The sequence below is a fragment of the Galeopterus variegatus genome, unplaced genomic scaffold (assembly GCF_000696425.1).
Source record: "Galeopterus variegatus unplaced genomic scaffold, G_variegatus-3.0.2 Scaffold3290, whole genome shotgun sequence".
In the NCBI taxonomy this organism is placed as follows: Eukaryota; Metazoa; Chordata; class Mammalia; order Dermoptera; family Cynocephalidae; genus Galeopterus; species Galeopterus variegatus.
Window position 1 is genome coordinate 110,528 of NW_007729401.1, and position 13,603 is coordinate 124,130.

General features: G+C 34.0%; 1 protein-coding gene across 1 annotated transcript in view; it reads left to right on the forward strand.

Moving 5' to 3' along the window:
* CDC42BPA (CDC42 binding protein kinase alpha (DMPK-like)) overlaps positions 1-13,603 on the forward strand; it is a 116,174-nt gene that overhangs the window by 93,202 nt on the left and 9,369 nt on the right. Inside the window, exons 21-24 of the mRNA XM_008584516.1 lie at positions 235-332; positions 2,767-2,851; positions 5,616-5,739; positions 6,593-6,710. Of these exons, the coding sequence (XP_008582738.1) occupies positions 235-332; positions 2,767-2,851; positions 5,616-5,739; positions 6,593-6,710 (425 nt within the window). The remainder of the gene's footprint in view (positions 1-234; positions 333-2,766; positions 2,852-5,615; positions 5,740-6,592; positions 6,711-13,603) is intronic.

Here is a 13,603-nt window from a genome sequence, read left to right on the forward strand (position 1 = left end):
AACAGAATCCTTCTGTTTTATAATGGCTATATAATCTGAACCATGGTATATTAATTCTTCATTTATGATTTATGTTTTATTTACTTCAAAATGTTTTGATGTGGCTTTTAAATAATAACAATAGGATTTTGATGGAAATCCACTCTATAATTTTTCAGCATAAGCCTTTCAAAATGTTTTGGGTTTGATAGTTAAATGTAATGAGCAGGCTCTTCCGTCATTCCCTTGTCCCAGGTTACAATGCACCATATCTCTCAGTGTATAGTGAAAATGCGGTTGATATCTTTGATGTGAACTCCATGGAATGGATTCAGACTCTTCCTCTCAAAAAGGTAATTAAACGTTAAAATATGGGCTAAGGCAACAAATGAGCAAGTGAAAACACTAATGTGACTAGCTATTTTTCATGAATTTAGCATTTTCTGGCACACATAATTGGTACTTAGCTAAGAATAAGAAAATAGAAACAAAAATCAAGCTGGTTAATTTTATTGTAAGTAGCTCAACACTATACTGTTTTTATTACATTTAGTGTCTCTGTTTAAAGTGTAATTGCTGTCATAACAAACAAGTAGAATGTATCCTACAACCTAAAATGACAGAGTTATTTTCCACTTTTGGATTAAGGAGCTCTGAGAGTGTACATGATTATTTTTAGTTGTCACTGTTTTTCACATAATGGTATGCAGTGTTTAATCCTGTGAGGACAGACTTCACAGGCTAGAAAAGTGGTTGAACTTAGAACCAATACTGTTTGTGTTTCATGATTAAAAAATAAAGGCTTGACATTTTCCTGGTAAAACATAATATTTATCCTTAGTATCTCCCCATGTTTCCATAACATAAACAGAATTTTTACAAGTGTACAACTGCTATTTTGCAAAAACAAGGAGTAATAGTTTCGTATAAACGTATATGTGTAGCATGTATCATTAGTTAAGGGGTAGGGTTTAGAGGAACAGGTAAAAGAAAATAGCCAAGATCATCTATCAAAATATGCACCAGTTTTAAACCACATCAGCAATGAAAAAGGCTCTTGTACGTGCTGCCACACTATATAAAGCAACTGCAGATGGTCCTCTAGTTTGTAAGTTTGGGTTGGATACAATTAGTTTTCTGTTTTATTTTTATCATATAATTTTTGTATATAAAAAAGAATATATGACCTTTATGAAGCATAATAATGAACTGATCACTCATGAACCCACATCCTAACTTAAGAGCCAGAACATTACTAACGCCACTGCATCCGCCTCGGTACCTTTTGTCTCATACGCCTGCTTTTCCCCAGAGAAAAATCACTATCCTGAATGTTGTACTTATCATTCCCTTGCTTTTCTTAAAATATAGGATTGGCATATTTAAATATTCCTAAGTAATATATTGTTTAGTTTTGCCTGGTTTTGAGCTTTATAAAAATGTTATGAGGTATTATCTTGCCTGCCTTGTTTTCTTTACTCATTTACTGTGTTTCTAAGATTTATCGCTTTTCACAACCATAAAATATTCTGTTTGGGTGAATATGTCAGTATTTATCCATTCTCTGATTGTAGACATTTGAATTATTCCCTAACATTTTGTTATTGTCAATTTTGCATATGTGTTTTGGTGTATGGATGCAGGAGTTTCTTTAAGTCATATGCCTGGGAGTGGAATTGATGGCACATGAGGAATGTAATTGTTCCGCTTTAGGAGATAGTGTTATATTTTTTTCCATAGTATTTGAACCAGTTGACACTCCCATCACTATTACATAAGAGTTCTTTCTGACCCACATCTTCCCTAACTCTTCATGGTCAGAATTCTCAGTTTTTGTAGATAGTTATAGAATACTTTGTCACTGAAGTATTAATTTGCATGTCCCCAATTAAGTACGTGGTTGAGAATCTTTTGTATGTTTCTTTATCGTTCATATTTCCTCTTCTACATAGTGCCTGGTCCCATATTTTGCTCATTTTTCCGTTGGATTGGCCATCTTTTTCTTATTGATTTATTGGAATTCTTTATATATTGTGAATACTGGCTTAATAATGGATGTGATCAGTCTTGTTAATTGTTTGTGTCCTATCTGTTCTTTTGTATTTTACTGAACAGAAGTTATTAGTTTTAATGTAGTTAAATTTATCTTTCTTATCCTCTCCGTTTGTCTTTTTTTTCCTCTTAAGAAACTCTTTTCTACCTCAGGGTGATAAAGATATGGCCTTTATTTTCCTCCAAATTTTTTACAGCTTTGCCTATTGCATATATGTCTTTAATCCATTTGGAATTGATTTTTCTGTGTGTTGTATGAAGTAGGGATTCAATTTTATTGGTTTTATATAACCAGTTGCTTCATCACCATTTACTGACAGTCCTCTTTTCCCCAGTTATCTACCCTTTCATCTATACTATATGTGGGCATTTAGTTTTTGGTAGTAAGAAAGAATTCATAAGGCAGCTAGGTTGATATCTTATATAGTTATCTGGTCACTCATTGCTTTAAAAGTTATATTTAAGGTTTAAATGTATTTCTACTTATTTATTTATTTGCCCAAGATATTCTTGCTTTAAAATGTTATCATTATAAGTTTGTTTGTTCAAATTAGATATTATACCTTTCCAGTCAAAATTATTGTTTATTTTTTGTTGATTTTTCTGAGAGGGCTGTATTTTGAAGTAGATAAATGAAAGGTCTTCATAGTGTGTGCTTTATAAGTAGGCTACAGGCTTTATGATTTGATTTTTAAAGGTTTCGTTGAATTACTAATTGTATTTTTATTATTTTAGGTTCGACCCTTAAACAGTGAAGGATCATTAAATCTTTTAGGGTTGGAGACAATTAGATTAATATATTTCAAAAATAAAATGGCAGGTAAGAGAATACGTATATTAATAGGATTGCTTCAATGAAAATATTATCTCTAAGCTGATTGCCCAAGGTCACATGAGTAATAAGTGCCAGAGTCTAGATTTAAACTCAGAAGTACTTTGCTCCAAAGTCTGTGATCTTGGCCACTATCACACTCTTTTTTTTTTTTAAGTATGAAATACTTCACGAACTTGCATGTCATCCTTGCTCAGCGGCCATGCTAATCTCTGTACTATTCCAATTGTAGTATGTGTCCTATCGAAGTAAGCACTAATCACACTCTTTCAGTATTTAAAATAAACTACTGGACAAAAAGTCATGTAAGCTTGCATAGCTGTATGTAAGCAAAGTATTTGATTCTGACATACCTTGTTATCTTTCTGTGGAGTACCTGGGTAAATAGAGGAAGCATAGCTGAATATATCTTCTATACTTTCAATACTGTAGAACTTAACCAAAATTTGTAGTGCTAGAATTATGAATGCTCATCCAGAGTTTCAGTTTGGGACTTTGGGAATACATTCCTGTCAATGCAGAGGGCTTAGCATTTCTGAAGTGCCAATGACAATGTGGGAGGAAGCAGGGAAGAAGGGAAGTCACGGAAGTGCCCAGAATCAGGAGGGGGATGGAAGCCCTGGCTGTTACAGACAAGGGGAGGGCATTTGGTCAGTGACCAGGTACTGAGATGAGACTGTCCAATAGACCACACATATAAAATGTCAGGGAGACTCCACCTGTAATTAAATGTTGTTTGCCAGTTTGCCTGAACAGTTAAAATCTCACTTTTACAAAATATGGCCTCTTCTTTTTACCAAATATGGCCTCTTCTATATAATAAAGTCTTTCTCATGCCTTAGCAGTAAATTTCTGCATAACAGAGGTATTCGTATAAATCTATTGTGGTGGATCTGTTTAGTGAAGATTTACTTATGATATATTATGTATTTAAAATAATAATTTAAATTGACTTAAGCATAAGTAAAAACATTGTTTTCAAGAAAATACATTGATATGTTTATACTAAAATGAAAAGTTTGTACCAGTTATCTTTGGGGAGTGGGATTGTTATCTTCTTGATACTTTTCTTTCCCACCCCCATTCCTCCAATAAATTTGTATGTTCTACTACCAAAAAAAAAAAAAATCCATCAAAAGTTTACTTGTTTTTTATTGTTTTTATTTTGTTTTTAAGTACTGAAATACACAAATTGCTTGGCTTTGGTACGTTCCCTTGGAACCAGAGGTTTCTTGGTTTACAGACTGGAGACTGTAGTGGAAGGCTATGTAAAGAAGATGTCCCAGTATCACTTGAGAAAGGATATTCAGGTTTTAACAGTGATTCCCCCTCCATCCAAGATGGATTTGTGAAGCTAATGAAACTTGAGTTTTGGTTTCTTTACGTCCAAGATGCTATACTTAATTTACTCCAGATATTTGTATAAGATTGGATCCACCTGGTTCTCACCGTATGTGTGACCATTCTGCTCATAAAGTGTGTCCGTACCCATTTTGTATCTGTAGGACCAAATCTATTCCAACTTGTCTTTTCCCATGCGTCCATCTTTCTGCTGTAGGCTAGGAGTAGAGGAGGAGCCTGGAGAAGGAAGACCTGACAGAATTTCAGTGATAAAGGAAGGAAATCCCATTTCCAAGAGTCTTTTCTTTTTCTGTGTCTTGCTTTCTCCTCCCAGGAGGTCAAAGTGCTCCCACAGCCCTCTGGCTGTCCAGAACCTCCCGTTGCCACCATAACTCACAAGACCTGCTTTACCCTTGTAATTCTCAAATTCCAAAATTGTGTCTCACATTCTCACCCACTTTAAAAATTCTGTCCTTTTGATATTTGTCATCAGGAAAGCAATGTGATTAAGCCTCGTTATTACACAACATGGAGAATGTTGCTTTTCTGCTCATCGTCTGCTTTGGCTTCTTCCCACCTCATCCTCCTCCCTTCCACTTTTTGGGTGTTAGAAACTTCTAAAGAATCGCATCCTCTGTCGTGTTATATGGACACAGTTATCTATTTTATTCTTAGAGTATGTTCACTTAGCCCAGCATGTTTTGGGAGTCCCTGACTAACAGTTTTGTTTACTTCTAGATATTAAAACTGTAACAGGATGAGATGGGCACTGGGTTGCTAGGTGTGTACAATTAGATATCCTCTACCCCTGAGATCAGGAAAGTAGAGATAGCAGCAGATTCTTACTGTTAGTGAAAGAAGATAGTGGGAGCACAATTGCTTTTCCTGATTCCACATCTCACAGATTTAATCTTGCAAAGGAAACATTTTGTTTCGCAAATGTAATTTTAATTATTATTTAGATAAATAGCTTACCATTTATGCCTGATTACTGTTCAGGCTGACAATAGCAACACTTTTACACCCTAAGCAGTTGAAACCAATACCTGGAGGGAGAGAGAAGATAGTATAGACATGCTGGGGGTGGAGTTGGCTAGTCAAAGTGACAGGACACCAAAGCAAAGCTTCCACAGTTTCCTCTGGTAAAATTGTGTCATTTTCTTTTTATACTCAAATATAAGAGAAAATATATTGTGTAAGTTATGTTTAACTTCAGCATATGTCTGTTTATATATATTTTATTGAAAATTATTGCTTATTTACTGCGATTATCAATGCACACCTTAAAAAAATCAGCAATGCATACACTTGTACAATTGATTAACATTTGTTCTCTCTTGGAGATTAATGGATAAAAAGCATTTTAGCAGTTTAAATAGCATCATTGTTTTTTGTATTGCTTTTTTAACAGAAGGGGACGAACTGGTAGTTCCTGAAACATCAGATAATAGTCGGAAACAGATGGTTAGAAATATCAACAATAAGCGGCGTTATTCATTTAGAGTCCCAGAAGAGGAAAGGCTGCAACAGAGGAGGTAGACACTTGATTTACGCTTACTCTCCATACATGCTTGTAGCATCTGCAGGACTACTTGGTGGTAATACTATATTTGATTTGGAAGGAAGATTTATCTGAAAAATCTGTCATTCATTTGTGGTGTCAAAACTGCAATAGTGAATGTAACTTCTGTGTCATTTAATTAATACTGTCAAAATTTTAAGTATGCACTGGATTAAAGTATCATATTTTGATTCACTTCTGTATGTACATGGAATAGTTATAATTTTTAGAATATGTTCCTTTCTACAATATAAGCATAGAACAGATCTGTGCATATAGTAAACCTGCATATGTTTAAGAAGTTCAGATTAACTGCTGTCTTCATGAGCAAACAGAAATAAGCATATAGTATTTCCAGTTACATAAGTAAACATTTCTAAACTGTTACCAATTGTTTTAAAAGGCATATGTAAAATGTTCAGAATTATCTGTAAAATAGAGTTTCTTTGATGTCTAAGTATTAAAAGGACCATCCCTATTTTCCCACTCAAAAGCATAAGATCTTTTATTTAAAATTTAAAACAAAACCTTCTAAGGAAGTGAATTTTTAATTGAATATATTATGTTATTCTAATTATATTCTTGGGCTGGCCAGTTAGCTCAGTTGCTTAGAACACAGTCTTGTAATGCCAGGGTCAGTGGACTCAGATCCCTATATTGGCCAGCCGCCAAAAACAAAACAAACAAAAATCTGAAATCTAATTACATTCTTATTAACATGATTTAAGTTTTATTTTACTAAAAAAGGAAAAATAAAATATGCTTAGTTTTTTTTTAAGTTATCTAGATTGTAGAAAAAATGTCTAAACAGGTGTTTTGTCTTTCAGGGAGATGCTACGAGATCCAGAAATGAGAAATAAATTAATTTCTAACCCAACTAATTTTAACCACATAGCACACATGGGTCCTGGAGATGGAATACAGATCCTGAAAGACCTGCCCATGGTAAGAGGAATGAAGAGTGAATGTGAACGTGGATGGGGTGAGACGCCAGGTGGTGGGGATACGTATGTATAGGCTTGAGTACATATATAGATAGACTTCAAAGGATATATTCATATAGTAAGGAAATGCTTCTCTCAGTATATCACAATATATGATGCATGATGACATACCTGATGAAAAACAAAATTTAGATATCTGTCAAGTTGAAAACCAAACAAATCAAATTCCTAGTTTCATACCCTAGAAATTTCTCCCATACCTAGATTTACTGTTGTTGGTGGAAGAAACTGCCAGATTTGGAGAGGTTCCATACCAAGTTGGTATACTTGGTTACTAAATCACTAAAATTTCACTAAGCTTTAGCAAATTCAATACAGATACTTGGCCTTTTATTTTTTCTTTAGATAACCATATTAGCTTGGTCATTAATGGTGACACCTCTCAGCTAATTGTGAAATTAAATATTTTTTCCTTGTCCATTTATGAACATGTTGCCTGGTCAATCACGTATAAAAAATACAACATAGGAAAACTCTTGTGTTTTAGCAATGTGAAGATTGGATTCTCAGACCTGTTATGTTGAGATTGAGAGTGTTAGTGGAATAGTTTTCCAGGTTCTGTTTGTTTTTAGCATTTCAGTATCATAGTACTCTCAGCAAACTATTAAAACTTTAATATGACCCTTTTGATCAGTGGTGATAGCAACTAAATTTTGCACAGCTATTTTAAGTATAATTTATATTTTATGGCAATTTGTGAGATGATTTGTGAGTCTTGACCCAAATCCCTAAGGAAATCTGTCTTAATTAACCACATCATCAACACTACTGTGATAGAAGATACAAACATCTATCACTAACAGAGAGAAAATGATAGGTCATATAGTTTGATGTGCATTCAAGTTTTTTACAACAAAAAATTAAGCTCTTAAAAAGAGTTTTGCATTTATTCCATGGGGAGAAAAAAAAGTCTGCATTCATTTGAATCCAAATTCTTCATTGTAAATATCCCAGCTAATCAGTTGGCCCTGCTTGCTTATGAATGAATGTGACATTCTTATTGTTGTTATTTTTCCGTCATGAAGACAGTATTATTACATAGTCATAGTAATAATATTCCTTCCTCTGTGGAGTTGAAATCATTCACAATAGTCACTTACCCTTTTGGGACAGGGATTGTCATTAGCTGTGCTGAACAAATATAAATAAAGTATATAAAAACTAGATTATAGCTGATCATATGTAGTAAATAAAGCTAAGTTAAAAATTTAAGGTTGAGCACATGAAATATTAAAACTATTCTGCTTGTCTACCATATTTAAAATCTATACCTTTTTCACTTTTTGCCTAGGAGTGAGATCTCAGATTTCTCTCCATTCTTTTCCCATTCCGAACATTTGGCTGATGTTCCAGAGTCCTTTCAGACCTTCATATACAATAAGGTTATGCATTCTGACACTAAAATGTCAAATTTCAAACATTATAAGAACTTTTATATCAGAACATCCCTCTTAACTCTACTCTTTCTTCCCGTTCTCCCACCACTTAAAGTAAAAGAAACATGTATTTTATTTGTTGTTTGAAATAAGGTCTAGTCTTTATTACTAAGCAAAACAAGTTCAGGTAGCATTTCCCAAAGATTCATTCGCCGGCTGACTCCATAACACATGACCTCTGTGCTGGCTGCGTATTCCAGTGAGACCTCTTGATTTTCAGTACTTGTTGTCACTTGATTTTGTTAACTCATTACCACCTCGTTGGGTTTTTTTTTTGTCATTAACACAAGTGACTTTTTACCCTAGTAATTCAATTCAGTTTTTAACGTACCTTCCATTCCTGTCACGTTTTCTTATCGTATCAGTGCTTTTATATTTCCAGGATGAGAAGTTGGTGCAAATTTTTGAAACCTGTTTCTTCACCTGTACATGTACATCAAAGATTTTATGTGTCTGAATTCCTATTTTTCACAGCCATATTTTTTCTCATTCCACTACCAAAGGACGTGTAAGCTGTTTTATAGACATTCATTTAATCACCTAACCAATATTTCTTGAGGTCTTATTATGAACCATGCTTATCTCAGGGTAGACATTGGTAAACAATACGATAATATGCATGTCTGAAAATAATGATAATATGCATGTCTGTACCTGTGTATGTATCTACTTGTTGAAAAGCTTGTGATATTCTCAGATTTTAATGTTTTTTACATTGAAACGGAATTATTATGAAGTATTTTTTTAAAAAGATACTTATCTAATGTTAACATATATAAGAACTTTCAAATAGCAAAGCCATGTGTTGTCATCTGTGCAAGAGCATGTACCCCAGACATTTTTATGTTTTAACTTACTAAAATCAGTATTGCTTTCCTGTGAAATACTTATAAGCTTAGAAAGTTCATTAGAAGTCTTTAGAAGCCTAATTCTGTTTCTTTTCTACCAAATGATTCTGAAACAGGATTGTTTGCTTCTTGAACATGGAAGGGGCAGTAAGGCTAAGGGAGAGATTTTATTTTCTTATCTCCTATATCAGATGTGAAGCCTTCATTTGTATCTTAGTGAGCCAAGAAAATATAAGCAATTAATATAAGATAATGTATATGTCTTAGAAATATATACTGTATTAGTTTTCTTGAATCTTCTTTATCATTTACCCATTTTTGTAAGTGGTTGCTTATAGTACAGAACAAATTTTGCTCCAATTGAATGCAAGAATAGTATTTTTACCTCTAGAAGATTTGCTTTTAGCATATTACATTTCTCCTAGCCTTTTACCCATTCCTAAAACCGTTAATAACGATAAAATTTCTAGCACAGTGACCTCTTGGGGTTTTTAAGAACTAATTTTGCCTCTTAAAGTCAAAGTTACATATACATCAATAGTTTTTGTGGTTTTTTTTTTTTTCTTTTTGGAAACAACCTTTTAGAAAGTACTGATTTCACTTCCATCACTAAAGTAAAAGCAATATCTTATATGGGAGCCTTTCTTTTAAGCCTAGATAATTTGAGTTCTTTCTATAAAGCAAGCTCCTCTCAACTCATGGGAATATGAATACCATGCTGGATTCAGTCAGCTCTCTCTCCAGCAAATTATTCATCCTGTGCCTCTAATGAAGGGATTGTGCTTTCTGGAAACATAGTTGTTCTTCAAGAACTGAACCTTGACAATCCCCATTAGAGGAGGTGACTGGCTGCTGAGTGACAGTTTCCGAATATTCAGAAGTAATTATTTTATCTGAAAAGTTAGATTCTTTAGTTTCAAAAGTCTTTTTCTGTATCTTTGGTATTATAGTCCATATTTCATTTTTAAAAAATACACCTGAATATTGAGGGAAGATTTTTCCCTTGTTATAAAAACAGACATGTTCTTTTGGTGTCTAGATGAATAAGCTTGGGCTGCTTAAAGGTAAACCAATAACTAGTATATTTCATAGATACTATTTTTGTTATAGGGAAATAAGATCAGTAAAAGCAAACATATACCACAGTTTACAAATACTGGGAAGTGGCTTTAAATGTTTTTAGATTTCTAAAGAAACAGTTTCATAACACATGTAGTTAGAAGCTATTGTGAGTTCACTTGTCCTTAACTGTTTCTTGCTTTTTCTACCCTTAATGTTTTTGGCAAATTTTTGCTATGTTTGATTTTATCACATAAGAAAATACTAAACTAAACTCTGAAAGACTCCTTGTATCTCGGGAAGTCCAATTTCTTTTTTTTTTTTTTTCCTTCCTTTTTGTCTTTTTTCATGACCGGCAACGGGATCGCAACCCTCGGTGTCGCGCCTGCACCGCGCTCAACCAGTGAGTGGACCGGTCTCTATATGGGATCTGAACCCTCGGCGGGAGCGTTGCCACACTCCCAAGTGCCGCACTCTACCGAGTGCGCCACCGGGCTGGCCCGGGAAGTCCAATTTCTAGTCACTTAACTATAGTAATAAAAGAATAACTCTATAAGGAGAATGGTCTTTTGCAAACCAGCTATTTAAGTAACTGGCAAGATGATTATAAAATTTAACTTTCTAAGGCCTAAAAGTATTTCATGAAGGATTCAGTGCTGACATAAGATACTACTTTATTTTTTCTATATGCATGCTGTCTGAAATGTCACTTATAACCAGTGAATACATTTTCATCACTTTATTCCCTTTTTTCTCCTTTGTGTTGTCTTCGATAGCCAGGTTTCCTTTATCCATCCCCTCATCACCGCCCCGGTCTCATCTCCTCTCCGATCAACTTTGAGCACATCTATCACATGACTGTTAATTCTGCTGAAAAATTTCTCTCTCCTGATTCCATAAATCCTGAATATTCCCCGTCTCTGCGCTCTGTCCCTGGTACACCAAGCTTTATGACTCTGAGGGTATGAACAGCTGAGTCAGGGGATAACTTTTACTAACCATGTGCAGATTTCCGTTGCCTGGCTTAATACGTAACCCTGCTGAGGTGGTCCCGTTTTGTGAAGGTTTTCCTTCGGCTGTTTCTCTTCTGCCAAACTTTTACTGTTTCTCTTCTCCTTTATTTATCTTACTCTTCCTCCTCTTCCAGATTTATTTTGTTTATTCTTTTAAGGAAAAAGGTGGAAGAATAGGAGGATTTCAGCATTTATTTTTGAAACAATATTGGAGGTTTATCTATGTTTAATAAAAGATTTTCCCGTAGTATTTTCCATTACAGTACCATCATGAGAAATATTCCTTGAGTGGATCTTTATTTTGTTAAACAAAAGAGGGCTCCCAGAATTTCTGAATTTTTATAGCTAAATAAAACCCTAAAACCAGTTCAATTTAGAGAAAATTTTTATATTTAGTGAGGTTAAAAACCGTGGTAGAGCCTATCCACCGACCTTCTATCTACCAAAAAAAAAAAAAACAAAAAAAACAAAAAACCCCTTTTTGAAAAGATTAAAAATCTCCAAAGTGAAAGTATAATACTATTAATGAGTAACAGGAAAAATTCCAAAAATAAAGTAGATTTTACTGATCTTTGAGTTGCAGATATGCATTTAATTCCAGTCAGGATCCAAGATAAGAAAAGTTAACCGAAGAGAAAAAAACAAAGCATGCTGTACTCTGAAGGCCATGGCATCTGCTGTGAGTCCTTCTCTTCAGCTTAGTATCTTTGTCACCAGTGGCTTTGCAGTGGGATGGAGAGCTGGTGCCCTTTAAAGCTGAATATCCATATTTTCATCAAGTCATACAGCCTTATACTAACTTCACGTGAGCATTTCCTGAAGTTAGTTTTGCAGATGATAAAATACTTGGATTGTATCTTACAAACTCATTTCCCATAATGCCCCCAGGCTTAGAAAAATAGTAGCATCAATCTTTTTCTTTGTATATGTAGTAATTTTCCAATAAGAAAATTAGCGATATTATATTTCATTTGTATTGTAAATTACTCTATAATTTAAATGTCATTGCTGTTGAGATTTAATTGTAATGTCATTTGAATATCTTATTTGAGAAAGTAAAATTAACCATGATAAAATAAGCCTCCGTTTGCTTGGTAGCGGGTTTCAGGGAGTAGATTCCAGAGGAATGTTATATAAGCTAATCAGTCAAGCACTGTTCATATAAAAGAGGATGGAAGTTTAGGTTAAGTTAGCATCTGCATATAGAAGCACTGTGCCATCAGTGGGACCTTTACCCTAATCTTAAACATACCAAGGACTTCACAAAATTCATGGAAGAATGGAATTAAAGATAATACAAATCTTTCCATGAACTTTTTGAAGACCCTTGTATTTCTACCTAGAAAGGACTGGATGCTTAGGTTTCTTGTTACTTTATAATGAAGTTTGTTTTGTTTAGCTGACTGAAATGATTAACCTTTTTTTTTTTTTTTATCAAACACTTTTTCTTTGTATCATTCTTATATTACTTAAACATTCAGTGTTACTAAGCAACTCATATATTTTATAAGCTTGATTTTTGCCATTTATTCTATGGTAGGTTTGTTTTATAGAAAAGGACACTGATGTGTCTTCAAGTTTATAGGAAAAAACAATACCAAAATGTGCAGCTTGGAACTGATACTCGCATCTCCTCTGAGCTTTTGTTTGCTGCACTGTGCACATGTCACTCATGTCTTTCAGCTATGGTTGCTCCTCTTTGTGTGAATTGCTAGTTTTAAATTTTTTATTTTCTTAGAGGAAAAAAGGTAAAGTGTTTGCTTTAAACAAATAACACGCTGAGAATTACATGGACTTTGCAAATTTGGTATGTGAACAAACATGGCAGCGGTTGAATTGGGGGCCAGCCAGCCAGCCAGCTTTCACTATGTGGGATTCTTCAAAATGTATGATTTGGAATTTTTTAAGTGGTATTATTGCTTGTTTTCCTGATTGCTAGCTGTGGCCTTTCTTTAATTGTTTTGCCATAACCTTCTCTCAGGTGTTTTAGATGTGTGTAGGAGTGCTCAGTGCTGCAGACTTATTCAGAGCCGGAACCTCTCCTTGGGGTCTCACGGTTACATGGCAGCTGGGAACTGAGGTTCCAGTTCTAGACTTTTATTATAACTAAAAATCTTTTTACCTACTCACACTAGTACATCATTGCTCATTTCTTTTAACCTCAAAAGCCTTAAGTATTTATGCTCATTTCATTGTATTCTATGTTGAATTATTTGACCTATACCATATTATAGCAAAGGAGACAGTCCTCTTTTAACTGTTAGCATATAAATCAGATTGTTTGAAGAATTTGCTACCATTTTATTCATTGATTCCCAGAAAATGTTATTCTGCCCAAACAATACAAGTAAAATATACTTTGTATCTTTAAGACACACACACGTAACATCAAGCCAATATTAATTAGAGTATTATATGTTCTACAGGAAGGATCATAATTTGAAGTTCATAAATTACATTGTTAACTGAATTAATCCC